The 19,168-nt window shown below is 36.4% G+C and overlaps 1 protein-coding gene across 2 annotated transcripts in view; it reads right to left on the bottom strand.

Moving 5' to 3' along the window:
• LOC119790894 (metal transporter CNNM4) overlaps nt 1-19,168 on the bottom strand; it is a 72,749-nt gene that overhangs the window by 5,911 nt on the left and 47,670 nt on the right. The window contains exon 6 of one of the 2 annotated variants that reach the window (XM_038296638.1): nt 10,204-10,293. The exons of the other annotated variant lie outside the window; for it this stretch is intronic. Within the exon in view, the coding sequence (XP_038152566.1) occupies nt 10,204-10,293 (90 nt within the window). The remainder of the gene's footprint in view (nt 1-10,203; nt 10,294-19,168) is intronic. 2 annotated transcript variants of the gene reach the window in all.

Consider the following 19,168-nt stretch of genomic DNA (forward strand, 5'->3'; position numbering starts at 1 on the left):
TCTGACTTTAATCTCAGGATTTTGAAACTTAATGTAGATGGGCACCATAAAGGAAGCACTCAGCTTCACTGACAAAGATGTGAATTGTTTGAGGTGGCCAGTAACACAATGGTGAAAAATTAAGGAATTAGGCGACTTCTTACGTGCCCGAGGGGTCCCCTTATTAATAGAGGAGCTGAAGGTCATTAAAACAACAGAGCTAGTCTCTAAAACAGACATGGCTATGGCTTGATGCTAACATGTTTGTTATCTGTCAGAATTCTGAGATTAAAGTCAGAATTCTGAAAAAAGGTCATATTTCTGAGATTAAAGTCAGAATTCTGAGATTAAAGTCAGAATTCCGAAAAAAGGTCATAATTCTGAGATTAAAGTCAGAATTCTGAGATTAAAGTCAGAATTCCGAAAAAAGGTCATAATTCTGAGATTAAAGTCAGAATTCTGAGATTAAAGTCAGAATTCTGAGATTAAAGTCAGAATTCTGAAAAAAGGTCAGAATTCTGAGATTAAAGTCAGAATTCTGAAAAAAGGTCATAATTCTGAGATTAAAGTCAGAATTCTGAAAAAAGGTCATAATTCTGAGATTAAAGTCAGAATTCTGAGATTAAAGTCAGAATTCTGAGATTAAAGTCAGAATTCTGAAAAAAGGTCATAATTCTGAGATTAAAGTCAGAATTCTGAAAAAAGGTCATAATTCTGAGATTAAAGTCAGAATTCTGAGATTAAAGTCAGAATTCTGAGATTAAAGTCAGAATTCCGAAAAAAGGTCATAATTCTGAGATTAAAGTCAGAATTCTGAGATTAAAGTCAGAATTCTGAAAAAAGGTCATAATTCTGAGATTAAAGTCATAATTCTGAGATTAAAGTCAGAATTCTGAAAAAAGGTCATAATTCTGAGATTAAAGTCAGAAATCTGAGATTAAAGTCAGAATTCTGAAAAAAGGTCATAATTCTGAGATTAAAGTCAGAATTCTGAGATTAAAGTCAGAATTCCGAAAAAAGGTCATAATTCTGAGATTAAAGTCAGAATTCTGAGATTAAAGTCAGAATTCTGAAAAAAGGTCATAATTCTGAGATTAAAGTCAGAATTCTGAGATTAAAGTCAGAATTCTGAAAAAAGTTCATAATTCTGAGGTTAAAGTCAGAATTCTGAGATTAAAGTCAGAATTCCGAAAAAAGGTCATAATTCTGAGATTAAAGTCAGAATTCTGAAAAAAGGTCATAATTCTGAGATTAAAGTCAGAATTCTGAAAAAAGGTCATAATTCTGAGATTAAAGTCAGAATTCTGAGATTAAAGTCAGAATTCTGAAAAAAGGTCATATTTCTGAGATTAAAGTCAGAATTCTGAAAAAAGGTCATAATTCTGAGATTAAAGTCAGAATTTTGAAAAAAGGTCATAATTCTGAGATTAAAGTCAGAATTCCGAAAAAAGGTCATATTTCTGAGATTAAAGTCAGAATTCTGAGATTAAAGTCAGAATTCCGAAAAAAGGTCATAATTCTGAGATTAAAGTCAGAATTCTGAGATTAAAGTCAGAATTCTGAAAAAAAGGTAATATTTCTGACATTTTTCCCATATTAAACTGAAATAAAATGTAAAAATCAGTTAACTTTTTTTTTTTTTTTCCAGTGGCCCTAATCCTCTTCCGTAGGAAACAGCTAAATGAAACTCAAACGGTGGAGATTTTGTCACGCTGGGAAGACTTGTGCAACGATTCTTCTGTGGACAGAGTCCAGCAGAAAGATTCATACCCATGAAGATTTCCGTAACCACAGACTTTTAGCGTTTTTGACAGACCAACACAAACTAGTTCATAGTTTGAAATGCCTGAAACAATTATTCCTTTTGGTATTCAGAAGTTATTTAAATATATCTGCAAGGTTGTTTTATATTTGAATGTGCAAAAGAGAAGAGCCAGATAAAGTCTAGATGTGTTTCATTATTGGTGTGAAACTGTGGAACAAACTGAACGATCTTTTTAAGTTATATCCTTTTTGGTGAATTTTAAAAGAGCTTTAAAATGTAAAATAATAAAATCCTAAGTTGTTATGTAGATTTAAGAATAAGCTTTACTTCAGCCTATTCCTTTTTTTTTGGTAAATTGTGGGTTTGTTTGTTTATTGTTGTTTCTTTGTTTAATATCTATTTGGAAAAAAATGTAAAATAAAAGTAGCAAAACTAAAACCAAAGCTGTCCACCTGGACTTATCCGGCCAAGGAGTGTATTAGTAAAAGAAGAAGCCAATGGGGGAGCTGCAGAGATAATCAGCTCAGGTGGGTGAATCTGTTTGGGGGGGAAACTATCATGTGCTGCTCTTAAATCTGTCCTCTTTAGAAAAAGTTGGAAGTAGAGGGAAACGATTGAGGGAAACAATCCACTGGACTTTGTTTCCAAGTTTGAAGACGTTTCTCTTCCCATCCAGGAAGCTTTTTCAATTCAAAATGTCAGTAATAGCGTTGAGTTTGAGGCTTTATAGAGTAGGCCAAAGACAAAGCCTTGTTTTAGCTTAAAAAAGGCATATAACTCCCATTTAAAGGTGCAGAGTCACATTAGATGTCTGTACAAAAAAAAAAAGACTTAAAAAACATTTAAACATGATAAAATAATTACATATACACCAAGCGTCCATCTTGAAAGTGTTCAGTCTAAGTAGAGTTCCTGCACCTGGTGCAATGAGCTGATAAGAGCTGATATGAACAGATACGGCGCTACCTGCTGGCAAAACCACAGAACTACTAGAAAGCCAGATGGCAACTATTGAACAGAGCCTGACCGCTGTGCAATGCCCTGCTGTAAAGTGAGAGCTCTGCTGGTTGAAGACTAACCGATAGAGATTAAAGTAATCTAGTGTCTGGATAGAGACTAAGAATATCATTGCTATCACTAGTATCATATTAATAATCTTTACTTACACGTCTATCAACATAGCAGCTCTATCTGAACGCCTCAGTAGCTTAGCTTCCTCTTCAGTCAACAACAACGTTCAGACTGTTTTCTCAGGTCTGTTTCAATCTGATTCGTCTTGGAATCAAATCATTTTTGCTTTTTTCGCACTTGATCTTCGACTTTTCTTTATTTTCACATTTTGCAGGGCGATGCTAACTGGCTTAGCCACAGTAGGCTACTTATTTGTTTATCCCCTGTCCTCATTTGTTATTTTAGAAATAAACAAAAAGCTTTATTTGCTAAAAAACTGAGAAAAAACAAGGTATAATACATAAAAATAAAAAAAAAATATACAAACAGGATGTGGTAATCTTTCAGAAAAGCGGAGTGTGCTACTAGTGTGTAAATAAAAAAAAATAAAAAAGTCAAATAATGTGACTTTGCACCTATAAAGTTAGCAACACACCATTTAAGTGCCACAGCCAACATGTGGATAAAGATTAAAGTCAGAGCAAACGCACAGCTTTGGGAGATTTATTTCAAAAGAACTGCTGAAAATATTCCTTCACTACTTTGTGTTGGTCTTGAAGTCAATAAAGGTTCATTGAAATTTATGTTTGAGACGTGACAAAATGTAAAAAGGTTCATGGGATAGGAATATTTTTCCAGGCAGTAACTGTTAAAAACCAGATTACGCTTCATTTGCTGGCAGACTAAAACAAGCACCAGTCAGGGAGAGTTTCTTTTAACAAATAAAAAGATTAAAACAGGAAATCATTTATTTTTTCAGCCACAGTCTTGATAAATCCAGCTAATCTGATCTTAAAGGCAGGATTGTATTTTTTTTAAGGTGGACTCTTGAGCAAACCTATCGAGGACCAACTCTGCCATGTTTAAAAATAAACACAGAAATAAATAAATGCTCAATAAATAAATAAGCATACAATTAATTGTTTGTGTAATTAATTGAAGTTGACCCTCTAAGACAAACTCATTTGCATAATGAGGCAGAAATGCAAACAGAAATGTAAAGACGACAGGCAGTAATAAATAACATTGAAGAAATAAATAGGGTAAAAAAAAAATACAAAGTAAAAATAAAACAGACAAAAATATTATATCATGCAAAAAAAAAAAAAAAAAAAAAAAAAAGTTGAAAATTATAACGGACAATAAATAAATACGGTAATTATAACAAAGGCGGGAAATAAAGAAGCTAATTAAAAGGGATTCATAAATTTATGTCTCATTATATAATTTCATTTCTACCAACATGTTTTTGTTTATTGTATTTTTGGGGGCAATTAATTGTATGCTTATTTATATACTGAGCATTTATTTATTTCTGTATTTATCTTTGAATATGGCAGAGTTGGTCCTCCATACAAATCTTCATCAAAACGGACCTCCTAAGTGGACTATTAATAGTTATACCCTGATAAAGTTTGCACTGAATATTGTTCCATTGCTGTTGTAAGCAAAAAACAGAATGTGTGAATAGAAATTTGAAAAGACAAAAAATACCATCCAGTAAACAAGTCTTAAGTAACTTAGCTGTCAGTAGCTGTTTTTTTTAGATTTTAATGTTTACATTTTTTTTTATTAATTTCTCATATTTTATTTTTTTCAAAGTTCTCTTTTTTAAGTTACCTTTTATAAAATGTATTATTTTAAAGATCGCTTTGTCTTCACCTCATGCATCGATATAAACACTAACTCCTGACTAATCAAAATGTTGCTGCCAATGTCTGAGCAGACCTATAGAAACGCAATTTTAAAAAAAAGTGTCTCAGAAAGATAAACACTAAATAAATAAAAACAATAATCAAGTTTTTTTTAATTAAAATATGAAAAAAGAAATAAAAAAATACATTAACAAAAAAGTAATTTAAAAAATATTTAATAAGTTTAAATATATTAAATAAATAAAAAATGTAAAAACAATTGTTTTGTGGGGGGGTTCGAATCTGAGAAAAGAGCAAATTTATCTCAAAACCTTTTTAATTAATTCTTTTCTTTTTTTTTCTTTTTTGGATTTCGTTTTTTCTTATTTCCATCTCTAAAAAGTGAACTAATGTAACAATAATGGAACAAAATTCCCTCCATAATAAACCAAAAAACACTAAATATTTTCCTTAATATACATTATATGTTATATTAAGTTTCTTAATGAATAAATGTGTTAAAGTGTGAAAGTCTTCAGTTAACCAGAGCTCTGCAGTCACATAACCTCCTTCTTTAGTTGGGAAGGAGTGATGGAAACGTCTGAGCGGGGATCAGTGGTCAAAGGTGTTGGTTTTCAGGGTAGGAAGTTAGAGGCGCATCTAGAGTCCCATCCAGCAAGTCATCCATTAAAAACTGAAAACAATTTCCAATTTTCAGACTGCCTCACCTACGTACAGAGAAGTAGTGGAAATAAACTCACAAAACATGGAAGGTGACATTCAGGGGCGGAGCTAGATGGGGGACCGGGGTGGCCAATCATTGGCCATTTTTTCCCATACAGAAGGTGGCAGCAGCAATGCTCTCAAAGGGGAATGTTCAAACTTATTAAACATTTTAATTTTCCATATATTAACAATTACTTGACAACTAAAACGCTGTGGTTAATTATGCACATCAATATACTAACATTAAGGTTTTTCTGAATTAAATTTTGGGTTATTTGGGGTAAAGAGAAAATTATGTGTGTCTGCAAGTCAACTAGGAGCCTTTAGTGAAATCATAAATAACTACTTTATTAATAACTTAGAAATCCATTTAATGTAGATATTAGTACATTTAAACATTAATTTTATGCAGAACATTTTTTGATAAAAGTAGGTAAGTAATGACAATGGAAAAGATGTTTGTCCCAGAAATGTTGTCCACTATACCTTTAATTTAACCAGTATGGATGTTTAAATGAATGTGTTAGCAAAGGCTGCAGGAAAGTATAGTATATCTTTATTTAGAAAACATGGAAGTTGTGCTCGTTCCTGTTGGAACAGGGTACATTGACCCTGAGGTTCTGGTGCCGATCCGCTTTCAGTCCTTCCTCACCTGTTTTACCTCATTAACATAACATTTCTTAACATAACGTAACATATAGACAAAGATCCGTTTGGAAAGTCGTACAATAGAAACCAAATAGCTGTAAATAAACCTTTTCTAACGTACGTTTAATTACAATACCCTCTGAAAACCGATACGTGCCGAGCTGGGTTACTTATGAATGTTTACACACCACTCTAGCACGGTTCCTCGCCTCCTAGTGGCGATCTACGGTACTACTGCTCCCTACTGGTAAACAAGCAAACCAACATGGCGGCGCCCGTAACATTCAGGAAGTTTTTGCTGAGACTCAGGCGAAATAGGCAGCCTTTGGTGAAGTTTAGTGATGGGTTAATGAGGCATCTTAAAGCCAAACTGTATTTATGCTGCTTTACTGTCTCACAGAATACTGACACCTGCTGGACATTTAAAGGCACTACAGGCAGCTGATTTTACAGAGTAAAGTGATTTGATGACCTAGAACAATGATAGAATTGAAGTTATTGTAGGTTATATATTGTATTATTTCATATCTAAGTTTAAATTGAAAATATCTTTGATATTTTTACATGCAGGCAATAAATTATGTAAACGTATATCACAAACGTGAACATTTAGGGGAAAATGTAAGAATGCGCATGGACTAGAATTTTTAATAATATTCATTTTAAAACAATAAGTACAGTAGAAATGGTAAATAAACTAGGAGTCAATTTTAAAATCACCTTTAATTCAGATAAGATGAGTGATAACTGAGAGGAAAAGTAGGAAACAACGAGAAAATTAAAATAAAAACGGCTGAAATGTTCCTATTCCTTTTAGGCTGAAAATTCTTGATAGTTTTAACGATAAACCGCAAAAGATGAGACTTTTTTTTTTTTAACAGATGAATGTGTTGACAGATAGATTTTTAAACCCAGTTTAGTGAGTCAGTCTGTTAAATAACTCCTGTATCAGTCACAGGACTTTCTGGAAACGACACGTGCACAGATACGATGTTTCGCTCTACGGGCTCCACGCATGCACCGCTGGAGCCATCACTAGTGAATGTTTTTGATAGAGTCGGCTTTTGGGAAGTGAATACGACAAACGATAGTCTAATCAGGGCTTAGAGACGCAGGAAACAACGCTAGACGTTGAGGTTCATCACACTGCTAAGCAGAATCATCACTGGAAATCTTGTGGCTCGGTAGGGAAGCTAGGATTTTTATGATGTCTGAAATTTCACGATGATGGAGACTGACTGTTAGAAGATGACGCGGTCTGCTCATGAGCTCTTTGTTATCTAAGAACTAAGCTAGAACTGAACCGCGCCGAGCCCTACTGATGAACTAGTATCATGTTAGCACTAGGGATGGGCGATATGTTATCGTGTGCGATATATCGTCAAAGAAATTCCTCATGGTATCAATTTGTCATCTCGCGATAAAAGCGATAAACTCCCGCCGGTGACGTATACTGCGCGCGACACACCTGCAGTTCAACTCACGTGCGAGCCATGCGCAAACAACAAGCATGGCGGAAGGTGGAGGAGACGTGCCCCAAGACCTGGTTCCTAAAAGAGGCTCCAGCTCCGTTATCTGGAACTGGTTTGGATTTAAAAAGTCTGATACGGAGCAGAAAGTCGTAATATGCAAAGTTTGCAGACAACTTGTGACGACAAAGGAAAGCAACACTACCAATTTATTCCACCACCTCAAACTCAAACCGGAATATGATGCTGGTCAGAAGATGCGCTGCGATGCAGCAGAAGCCTCGACTTCGAAAACCTCTGTTAAGAAACTGACTGCCACTCAAACAACGACGCGTTTGCTCATTCCACACCATATGACAGCCAAAGCAAGCCATGGAAAGAGTTAACAGAGAGGTATTTCAGTTTTTATTTTCTTGTTAAATTTATTGAAATTATTTATTTTTATTTCATTGTTTAGTATGCTGACGATCCTGCTTGTCTTATTTGTACATTCTTGCACAAAGACGTATTTCAGGTTTTACATGTTTGTTAGAATTTATTGAAATTATTTATTTCTATTTTAGTATTTAGATTTTTCTGTTTTTTTCCCTTTATTTATCATGCCATTTGCACATTTTTGTAGCCCAACAGCAAAAAAAGGTTGTTACAGGTTTTTATAACATTTGAATTTTATTTTTAGTGAAGTGAGTGTAATGTATGTTAGAACTTGCACTGGTATTCATTTATCCAATATATGGCATGTTCCAGCAACTGGGAATTTACACATCTATTTATATTAGGAGGTGATTACTGATTAGTTTTCATTTTCAGTGAAATACTTTTAAGTTCTGTTTCTCAATTTATCAGGTTGTATTTAAAGTTGCACTACTTTGCAACTTTTATAAGCCAAGTTCTATTTGCTGTGTAGCATTTAAATAAATGTGAAATTTGTTCTCATATTTCAGGCTTGTGTGATTTGTTTGATACATTAGGCTGATATTGTGTTTTTGTTTCCTTTTTTATCGTCACTTATCGTTATCGTGGTAAAACCTAGAAATTATCGTGATAAATTTTTTAGTCCATATCGCCCATCCCTAGTTAGCACGGTTCGGTTGTGTACAGCATGGTCCAGTTCAGTTGTACGTGCCATTTACACTCTACAGTTATCTCGGTTACCGTGCTCAGACCGACCTCAGCACGGTTTCTAAGGAGTAGTGGAAATGGAGCGATAGTAGTCATGCTAAGAGACTGTTAAGCATCAGATTGCAGGCTAGTTAACTTGGGCTAACTAACCAATCAGATTAATCAAGACTAGAGTAAGAGAAAGTAATCATGTTTGGAGATAAAAATCAAATTGGCTTTTTTTTTTTCTACCGATAAATCTTCAAAAAAAGAAACTGACTTTAAAGCAACACTTTGTACATTTTGACCCCAGCTTATTTTGAGATAAATGATTTTTAAGCATTTGCTCTGTGCAGGCTGTTCTTATTCTCAAAACTTGCACTAATAAATTTGGCATTTTTCACACTTGATCTCGGACTTTACCACTTTCTTTTTACACTTCCTCTAAAGAAATGATGACTTGCTTGGCATTACTTGGCATTACTTTGCTATTACCTCATAGATACCAGCCGTCACGTGTTCTTGTTATTTTATTTCAGAAAATGCTTAATTTTACTAAGGAAATGGAGAAAAAATTAATTATAAAATACAGGATTATTATATAACAAGGCAATAGGGTGCTATAATTTAATGGGAAATTGCTTGTATGCAACCAGAGTGAACAACTGGCCTAGAAATATAAACATATTAGTACTTTTAGTAGTAGTTTTTATATTTCAACATATTTTGGCTCATCTGGAGAGAAGGCGACTTTCACCCAGAGAAAATGAAATTAAAGGAAAAGTCTGATGATAAACAAAAAGGGTTTCTGCTTTTTGTTAAATATGGAGAATGTCATTTGGCTTTCTGCTTTCTTATGGAGTCAATTTTGTTCCATTATTGATGCAAGCAAAGAAAGGTACATTTCCACTGCAACTGGAAATAAATAAAAAATGCAATCCAGGAAAGTTTTTGCTTCATTTTCGTTTTCATATATTATATTTTCAAATACTATTATTATTTTTTGTTTGTCATTTTAAAACTTTAATTTACAGATTTTATATTTTCAATGTTTCTTCCAGATTTCTTCCTATAATTTTTTATCAGTATGCTGGATGTTAGCAACAACCTTGCTGTTGATTAAGAGCGTGTTTTTTGTGTTGGGCATAAAGTGAAAACAAGTAGATTTGTAAATTACACAAATCTGCATCCCAGAAACAGAAATTAGAAAATAAATAAATAAAATCTGAGAAAACAGTAAAGTCACTCTCAAAATCTGTTTTTTTTTAAATATAGATTTGTTTAGTTTCTTTTCTGGATTTTTGCATTTTCTTTCTAAATTTCAACTTATAAAAATGTGTTCTTTGCAACAATATTGGAACAAAATTCACTCCATACTTTCTTAAATGGATTTTAAAAACTCAAAGCTCTTTATTTTAAGGTTATCAAGACAACTGCAGCCTTTTCAGTAACAATTTTTCTCAATCTGCAAAAAATGATTAAAAGATTAACTTCTTTATTTCTGCTAATGGAGTCCAAATGTCTTTATTTAGTTACATTTATCTTTTTTGCTTCAAAAGAGGTCAAATAAACAAAGATTTAAACAGGTATTTTACTGCATGTTCAGCATCAATGTGAAACTAGCTGGATAAGGACTCAGTAGATGATAAAAACGAAAGGAATATCAGAGAAAATTGTGTTTAGCAATCCTCCGTCCCATGCAAACGTTTACCTGGGAAACGAGAGAACACAGAAAACCTCTTAAGAGAAAGGCGTCGTGGTGGGGGGGACGCCACTGATGGAGAGAGAGGAGGCGTGACAGCTGAGAGAGAGAGGAAGGGAGGACAGAGGCACAGGAAGAGAAATGACACTGTTCATTGTGTTCAGCTTTTTCCCATTGAAGGTAGAAGAGAAGCCTGATCCTCCAGGTTTACTTTGAACCCTCTGACCTTCCCCAATGCAGCCTAGAGGTTTACATGCGCTCATCTGCGCCATGAATGTTCATGTTGGGCTTTTGATTCATTATGTCCATGTTCTGCTCATAATTACACAGAAAAACCAGAAAAACAATTTAAAATAAAGGGTAAAATCTACTCGGTATATATATATATTTAGCATGAATGTAAAATGTAAAAAATGTTAAGATAAGACAAAGAAAAAAAACATAAATTGTTTTTTTTAGGGTGTTTTTTATACATCATCATTACACCACGAAAAAAAAGAAACAGGAATACATAAGAAATAAAAAATAATAAAAAACATCACAAATAACTTTGACAAACCTAAAATGAGTGGGTGTAAACCTCTGAGTGGGACTGCAGATTATTAAATACAGTTCAATACGTATAGAAATCATTTAACGCAAAACTGTTATTAATTTAAAGAATTAAAGCTGTTAAAGTGGGCACAGAAAGTCTTATTTCCACTTTGCAGTGTTTGCTTGATTGCAGATATTTGCTAAAATAAATAAAAAATCTTTTGTTTTTCATTAATGAATGTTGCATTGTCATAAGAACTCAGAGCATGGCCATGGGAAGTAGGGGTGCTAGAGGTGCTGCAGCACTCCCTAGTGGGGAGAGGAAGATACAAAAAAATAGTCTTCCCCCCTTTTTCCTCCAAGCTCGGGTCCTCTTCTGGACTGAGATGTCTGATGTATTTCCAGGGATCTGCTGTAACCACTCCTCCAGTTTGGGGGCCCCTGCCCCAAGGGCCCCAATGACCATATTGGGGCCCTATTTGTACAAATAGTACAATAGTACAAAATTGAAATAGGTCTGAATACTTTCTGTACCCACTTTAGATTTTTGTGATCTTATAGAATAAAACACTGAAAAAAACCCCATCTGGAAACAAAGTAATTATAAAATATTTAATTTCCCCGTTTATATCATATGCTGCTGGTTTAATAAAAAACTAACACAGGTGGAATGGTCAGCCAAAACATCTATATCCCACATTTAAAACTGGATGAAGCCGGATGTGTTTAGCACAGCAGATAAATCACATGATGATGTTTATGAGAAGAGCAAACAGCAGAGAGGAAAGAGTCCGACAGAAAGCCGAGGACAGGAAGATTTAGATTTAGAGTTAGCAGTGTTTATTCGAACTCCATTGGATGTATGAGGTACACTAAATATTTGTGCATTTTTATATGCAATATTTGTTTTGCTTAATAATAATATTTCTGTTTAGCTGTGACTCCATCCTGGAGAGAAATATCAGCTGTGCTGCTGCCATCAACACCTTTGTTTATAGATATTGGAGATTGGCCAATATCTGTTTCTCTGACTGTGACTGGCTGGATGTGCTCTCTTCATCCTCTGACATGGGAGCTGCCTTGGAGCTCGTCTGCCTGGCTGTGTGTTTCCTGGAGGGGGCCGCCTTTTACAGCTGCTTTTTGTATCTCTGCTTCTGTCTCCTTGAACCCCAGTCGGCCTCGGCAGATGGCCGCTCAAACTGAGCCTGGTTCTGCTGCAGGATTCTTTGTGCTTAAAGGGAGTTTTTCCTCTCCACTGTCGCTACAAGCATGCTTAGTGTGAGGAATTGCCTTCAAGTCAATGAGTCGATGCAATCGACTGGTTTTCCTTAGATAGAAAACTTGAATCAATCTGACTGGATGATTGGGTTGAATTGTAAAGTACCTTGAGATGACATGTGCTGTGAATTAGTGCTATAGAAGTAAACTGAATTGAACTGAATCAATAATAATAATAATAATAGAACTTTATTAATCTCACACTGGAGAAATCCACCTGCCCGTCCCCTTGGGGAGCAGTGGGCTGGCATTTTGCAGCACCTGAGGAGCAGTGCGGGGTTAAAGGTCGTCCTCAGGGACCGAGGTGCAGGCTGTGGGGATCAAACCAGGTACTTGCAACCTTCTCAGAGCACAAGCGCACTGCTCTAACTACTAGGCCAACACTCCAACAATTAAAAGTAATTTGTACATAATAACTCAAGAAATAACATCCCTTGAGTTATCATTAAGCAAAACAAATCAAATAATGCATTAAATATACACAATTATGTGGTGTACCACATTGCATCTTCAAAGTTCCCCGACAAAACAACCTGTTCCGCTTGATGGTGCCGACACTCAAATCATTCAATAATGTGTATGAAATAAAGAAATAATCACTGATCTTTGTTTATTCATTGGATTGCTGATTGGCCTAAACAACTGAGGTCACCTGACGGCATCTTGGTACTCCCCACTTTTGTGGAGTTGTGCCATAAAATGCCTGTAATATAAATTAATTACCATAACAGTGTAATCAATATATGTATATTACATGCACATCATCAATTTAGCACTTTTGGCATATCATCAGATAGTGTGTGTGGAGTTGTGGGTCTAATATTCCTAATTTTGTTGTGAAGGATTTGTATAATACATTATATTACATGATTTATAGACTTCATTGACTTTAAACTGTATATGCAATGTGATGCGCCTTTTTTATCATAAATTACAGTGATGCAAAAACCATCTAAAAATTAGAAAAAAATGTCTTAAATTAAGTGTATTTACCATTAATTTGAGTAGGTAAATAAGATAATTTGCCAATGGAATGAGTATTTTAGTCTTAAATAAGATAATTAGATAAATTTTACTTGAAAGAAGACAATGCATTTGTGTTTTCTTATTTTAAATGTAAATTGTCTTGTTCCATTGGCAAAGTGTCTCAATTACCTCCTCAATTCAAGAAAAAATGCACTTATTGCAAGAAAAAATGACTTATTTAGATTTAATTTTTTTGCAGTGTAAGTGTGTCGAAGTGATGAATTTATTTATTAAACCCCCTGAAAATAAGAAAATCATCTTTCTGTAGCGCAAATATCGTTTACATTGCGGCCAGTGTAACTAGGGAGTAACAATATGGCGGCCGGTGGCTTCACTCCACCCTGTACTACCAACTGGTTATCAGCAATCCAGTGAATAAATAGAGATCAGTGGAAATAACATCCCTTGAGTTATTATACAAATTATTAAGTAAAACAAATGAAATAATGCTTCTAAAAATGCTAAATAATGTGGTGTTCTACATGTAGTAACACCATTTCACATTTTGGAGCAATGTAATTTTTTTTTTTTTTTGCAAACGTCAACCAGAAGGGGGCAGCAATGTGCTGCATTAACCTCATCTAGCAGCAATGTGGAGCTTTGACAAAGATCCAGCTGAGCAGCTCCTGGACTGACCCCAGCCCAACACACCAGAAACACAGCAGGTGCTGCTCAGACACACCTCCTCCTCCTCAATGTCTTCTGGAAGGAGTTCAGTTAAAGCCTGAGTCAGCAGATTATGTCTTCACAAGGCAAAAAATGTAAGTCATTTTTTCTTAAAATAGGAGCATTTTTTTCTTGAGTTGAGGAGGAAAGTGAGACATTTTGCCAACGAAACGAGACAATTTACATTTAAGATAAGAAAAAACATTTGCTTTGTCCTATTTGAAGCGCATATTATCTATTTATCGTATTCTAAGAGTGAAAATACTCTCCCATTGGCAAACTGTCTCATTTACCTACTCAAATTAAGGGTAAATACACTTAATTTAAGTCATTTTTAGTTATTTCTATATCATTTTTCCAGTGCAGGTGTAGTCTGCTGGATTTTCTCCTTGGATAGCTCAGCAGAGCTAGCGTTAAACTCTAAACAAGTCTTTCTTAAACTAAACTAGATAATAAAACCTAGTTTGGTTCGTGGATTTCTGGTCATTATTTTGGCTTTTGTCAAATATAGGGATTCAGCGATTCATTGCAAGAAAAACCAAAATTTCAATTATTTCTTATTGAGGATAAAAAAAAAAAAAAAAAAAAAAAAAAAAAAAAAAAAACTATGTTTATATTGTATTTTACTATAAATCTGGTGTTAGAGCTGCATAGTTACATAGGCTTGTCTGAAATTCTGCCTCAATCACTATATAGGGCACAATATGTTGGTTATGACATTTTATATGAGCGTCCAAACATCTAGAGCAGAGGTCACAGATTAGCGGACCAGGGTCCGGATCCGGACCCACCTGCTGGCTAATCCGGACCCAACCAGTTTAAAACAGTTATAAATGACCACATGTTGTCCAAAGACTGTCTAACTTCACTTGAGCCGCTTCTCCTGTTAATACGGTAAAGCCCTCAGAGCGTCCGTGTCCTCTTCTACAGGACAGAGCAGCTCCATCTGACTGCGGAACTGAGTCCAACGTGAACAGAATCAACAATAAATATGGATCCAGGCTCAGAATGAGCGCCTTGATATGTGCTTTAGAATGGCTTAGTCTCCATTCAAACCCAGGTTTAAAGCCTTGCAGGGCAGCATAAAGCCCACTGCTCTCATTAAGACAGAAAAAAAAAAAAAAAAAAAATTAGTTCAGGTGTTTTATAAGATGTGTGAATCAGGAAATAGTCTATATACTAGGGATGGGAAACGAAAACTGGTTCCTGTTCAGAAACGGTTCCGTGTTCCAGTTCCATGGCACCGTTTGGCAGCTCGCTTAACGATTCTCTTATCATTTCCAGGCACCTGAAAAAATGTTTCACAGTAGGCTTATCTGCTGCTGCCCGTGTCCTCACTAAGACTAAGAAAGTAGAGCACATTACCCCAGTTCTAAAGTCCTTCCACTGGCTCCCTGTATCTCAGAGAATAGACTTTAAAATACTTCTGTTAGTCTATAAATCTCTGAATGGCTTAGCACCTAAATCCATCACAAACTTGCTATCAGTGTATCAACCCTCCAGACCACTCAGGTCTTCTGGCTCCAGCCTGCTCTGCATACCTAGAACCAGAACTAAACATGGAGAAGCAGCATTTAGTTCCTATGCTCCACTTATCTGGAACAAACTTCCAGAAAACTGTAAAAGTGCAGAAAGTCTGAGTTCCTTTAAATCAAGACTAAAAACACATTTGTTTAGGATTGCCTTCGACTGTTCTAGTTAAACAGTTCAACTAAAACATATTTTGTTTAATCCAACGGTTTTTAATATTCTTTTTTTGTTTCTGCATTTTTTATTTTATTTATTCATTTATTTTTTTACTACTTGCTTTGATTCTGTTTTATCTTCCTGTATTTTAATCATGTAAAGCACTTTGCATTGTCTTTGTACTGAATTGTGCTATACAAATAAATTTGCCTTGCCTTGCCTTGCCTATCTTTTGTCTTGAGGCCAAGGATCAGAACCTTCTGACTGATGAAAAATGGAACTATTAAATATTTCAGAACTAGGTTTCTGCAAAACAGACTCAGTTAAATTCTCTCTGAGTTTATAAGAGTAACTCAGAAGTATCAGTACAAGGGTCCAGGACAGGAACAAAGGACAAAAAGCCTTCCAGCTGCCCCATCTTAAACCAGACCCATCCAACACAGTCTGGGCTAAACTTTCCTGAACTTCACAAACGCCTCAGCTTTCTAAAATGGAGAGCAACACAGCTTACAGGCCTGTAAAGTTAGGGAAAGGGTTACCAGCTAAACATTTAGCATTTCATTCATTGTACTGTTGTGTAAAGCAAGCTAACAAGAAGCTTATAGCGTTCGCATTGCACCAAGTGCTGTTGTTGGTTTTAAGCCCGACATACACTTCCGATTTTTTGCAATTTTCAGGCCGATTTTCCAGTCGTGCGAATATTTTTGGATCAGGCCGACTTTCAGCCTAATCGCACATCGTTACGTGCACAGGGAGAAACAATAGGGTGACCAGATTTGGGTTTCTGGAAAGGAGGAATATTTTTTTGTATTGGGGGGGGCTGCTGGGCCGCTGACTGCCTCCAGGGCTGGTGTGTGTCTTCTTATGACCAGGGTTTATACAGGAATGAATAACTCTAACTTAATGCTTTTTAATGCTCTTAGAAATCCTTTTAATGCCACCAACAAGTACCGTCCAAAGGCTGCAGCCATGTTCGAATATTCCTCGTTTTCTAGCCACTTTTGTTGAAATTTGCTTTTTTCCCCACATTCTCTAGCTTTTTCTCCGACTCAAGCTTCTTTTCTGAACATACGGCTTTGCGATCAACCGGAAGCAGTTCCATGCAAATTTATCGGGATATAATATGTCTGAGGAAATTGTTTTTATAAACTTTTTTTTAATAAAGCATTTTCAATGCCAAAGTAAACACATTTAATGATTTTAAATGCCAATTAAGGCCTTAATTAAAAAAATAAAAGTCATTAATGACTTTTAATTATTTTTGTCCGAGTGGATTTGCCAAATTGTATTGCACGTGTTTATTAAGGATCAAATCTCTTTTGGAGTCTCGACATATTATTAGCTACACTCACCGGCCACTTTATTAGGTACCCCATGCTAGTAACGGGTTGGACCCCCTTTTGCCTTCAGAACTGCCTCAATTCTTAGTGGCATAGATTCAACAAGGTGCTGGAAGCATTCCTCAGGGAGTTTGGTCCATATTGACATGATGGCATCACACAGTTGCCGCAGATTTGTCGGCTGCACATCCATGATCTCCCGTTCCACCACATCCCAAAGATGCTCTATTGGATTGAGATCTGGTGACTGTGGAGGCCATTTGAGTACAGTGAACTCATTGTCATGTTCTAGAAACCAGTCTGAGATGATTCCAGCTTTATGACATGGCGCATTATCCTGCTGAAAGTAGCCATCAGAAGTTGGGTACATTGTGGTCATTAAGGGATGGACATGGTCAGCAACAATACTCAGGTACGCTGTGGCGTTGCAACGATGCTCAATTGGTACCAAGGGGCCCAAAGAGTGCCAAGAAAATATTCCCCACACCATGACACCACCACCACCAGCCTGAACCGTTGACACAAGGCAGGATGGATCCATGCTTTCATGTTGTAGACGCCAAATTCTGACCCTACCATCCGAATGTCGCAGCAGAAATCGAAACTCATCAGACCAGGCAACGTTTTTCCAATCTTCTATTGTCCAATTTCGATGAGCTTGTGCAAATTGTAGCCTCAGTTTCCTGTTCTTAGCTGAAAGGAGTGGCACCCGGTGTGGTCTTCTGCTGCTGTAGCCCATCTGCCTCAAAGTTCGACGTACTGTGCGTTCAGAGATGCTCTTCTGCCCACCTTGGTTGTAACGGGTGGTTATTTGAGTCACTGTTGCCCTTCTATCAGCTCGAACCAGTCTGGCCATTCTCCTCTGACCTCTGGCATCAACAAGGTATTTCCGCCCACAGAACTGCCGCTCACTGGATGTTTTTTCTTTTTCGGACCATTCTCTGTAAACCCTAGAGATGGTTGTGAGTGAAAATCCCAGTAGATCAGCAGTTTCTGAACTACTCAGACCAGCCCTTCTGGCACCAACAATCATGCCACGTTCAAAGTCACTCAAATCACCTTTCTTCCCCATACTGATGCTCGGTTTGAACTGCAGGAGATTGTCTTGACCATGTCTACATGCCTAAATGCACTGAGTTGCTGTCATGTGATTGCCTGCTTAGAAATTAAGTGTTAACGAGCAGTTGGACAGGTGTACCTAATAAAGTGGCCGGTGAGTGTATATTTGCTATTATTTAACATTTAATTGGTGATATAAAGCAGCTGAAAGTATAAAATAATCATTCTGAGTCTTGAAAGAAAATACTGCGTTCTAAGATTGAGCTCTGCCATTTAACAAAATGCGAAGAAAAAAAAATTAGCTTATTTTTAACCTTTTTATTAAGATCTGAGGGCAGGAAGGACAAATGGAACATCTAAAAAATGACTTTCATAGAGATTTTAGACAAAACAACAGTTATTTTACTTGGAGAAAACAAACGGTTGTTGTTGACACAAAGTTAAAAGTAGTGTAGCTAATATGGCTAACTGACCGAGCTAAAAGAGGCTAACCTGTTAGCTACTGAGCACAGCTAGCCACAGCGCTACCCAGTTCTCCCCTTTATATCATGGACTAACAGTTACTTTGTTCAACATAAACAGATTTTTTCAGTTGTTTTATCGATCAGGTTAAACTTAATTGGTCAGTAGACACGCTAACACTACAGATGATCCCGACACGGCACACTGACGCTGCACAATGTTATTATCGTTGTCTGGGCAACCACAATGTTTTAAAACATGTGGCAACGTTTAGTCAATCATGTAGCGTAACGTCACTGCCATGAAGCAGGACCCGAGCAGATCTGGTACCTACAGCGGAGCCAGCCGGGGACGAAGCGACCGAACCCGACCCGGTTACGGTATGTTCTCCAAACATGGCTACCATCACCAGGTCAGGTTTGGTTGCTCCGTCCCCAGCACCCGAGCCCACGGCTCGGTTCTGCTGCACTGTAGTCGACCGAAATCCACCAATCCAGTCGACCATTTGGAAATTCCGCCCCAGATATTTTTTTAGGTATGAAAAGTAGGACATGACCGGGAAAAAGAGGACATCTGGTCACCCTATGTGACAAGGGGCGATCAGCTTCTCACCTCCACCTCCTGATCAATAGTCATAAGGTCTGGAGAAAATCAAACATGTCTGAAATTCAGTCGGCCATCGTCAGGTCGCATCAGAGCGTCGGGCCGCACGGTGTGAGAACATGCATCATGAGCTGGGAACTTTTAAACCCTGCGGTTTCGTCGTACAGTTTTAGCTGCAGCTGCGAGCAACGATTGAAAATATCGCACAGTTTAATACATTTTACTTCAATAAAGGCTTTAATCCCTACTTTTTAATGTTAATAATCCTGTGTTTCATGATATTCTCCTTACATTTCATTGCTAAAATACGATCAAAGAGT

This window comes from Cyprinodon tularosa, unplaced genomic scaffold (genome assembly GCF_016077235.1).
Source record: "Cyprinodon tularosa strain WSP-4 unplaced genomic scaffold, ASM1607723v1 ctg374, whole genome shotgun sequence".
NCBI classification, from domain to species: domain Eukaryota; kingdom Metazoa; phylum Chordata; class Actinopteri; order Cyprinodontiformes; family Cyprinodontidae; genus Cyprinodon; species Cyprinodon tularosa.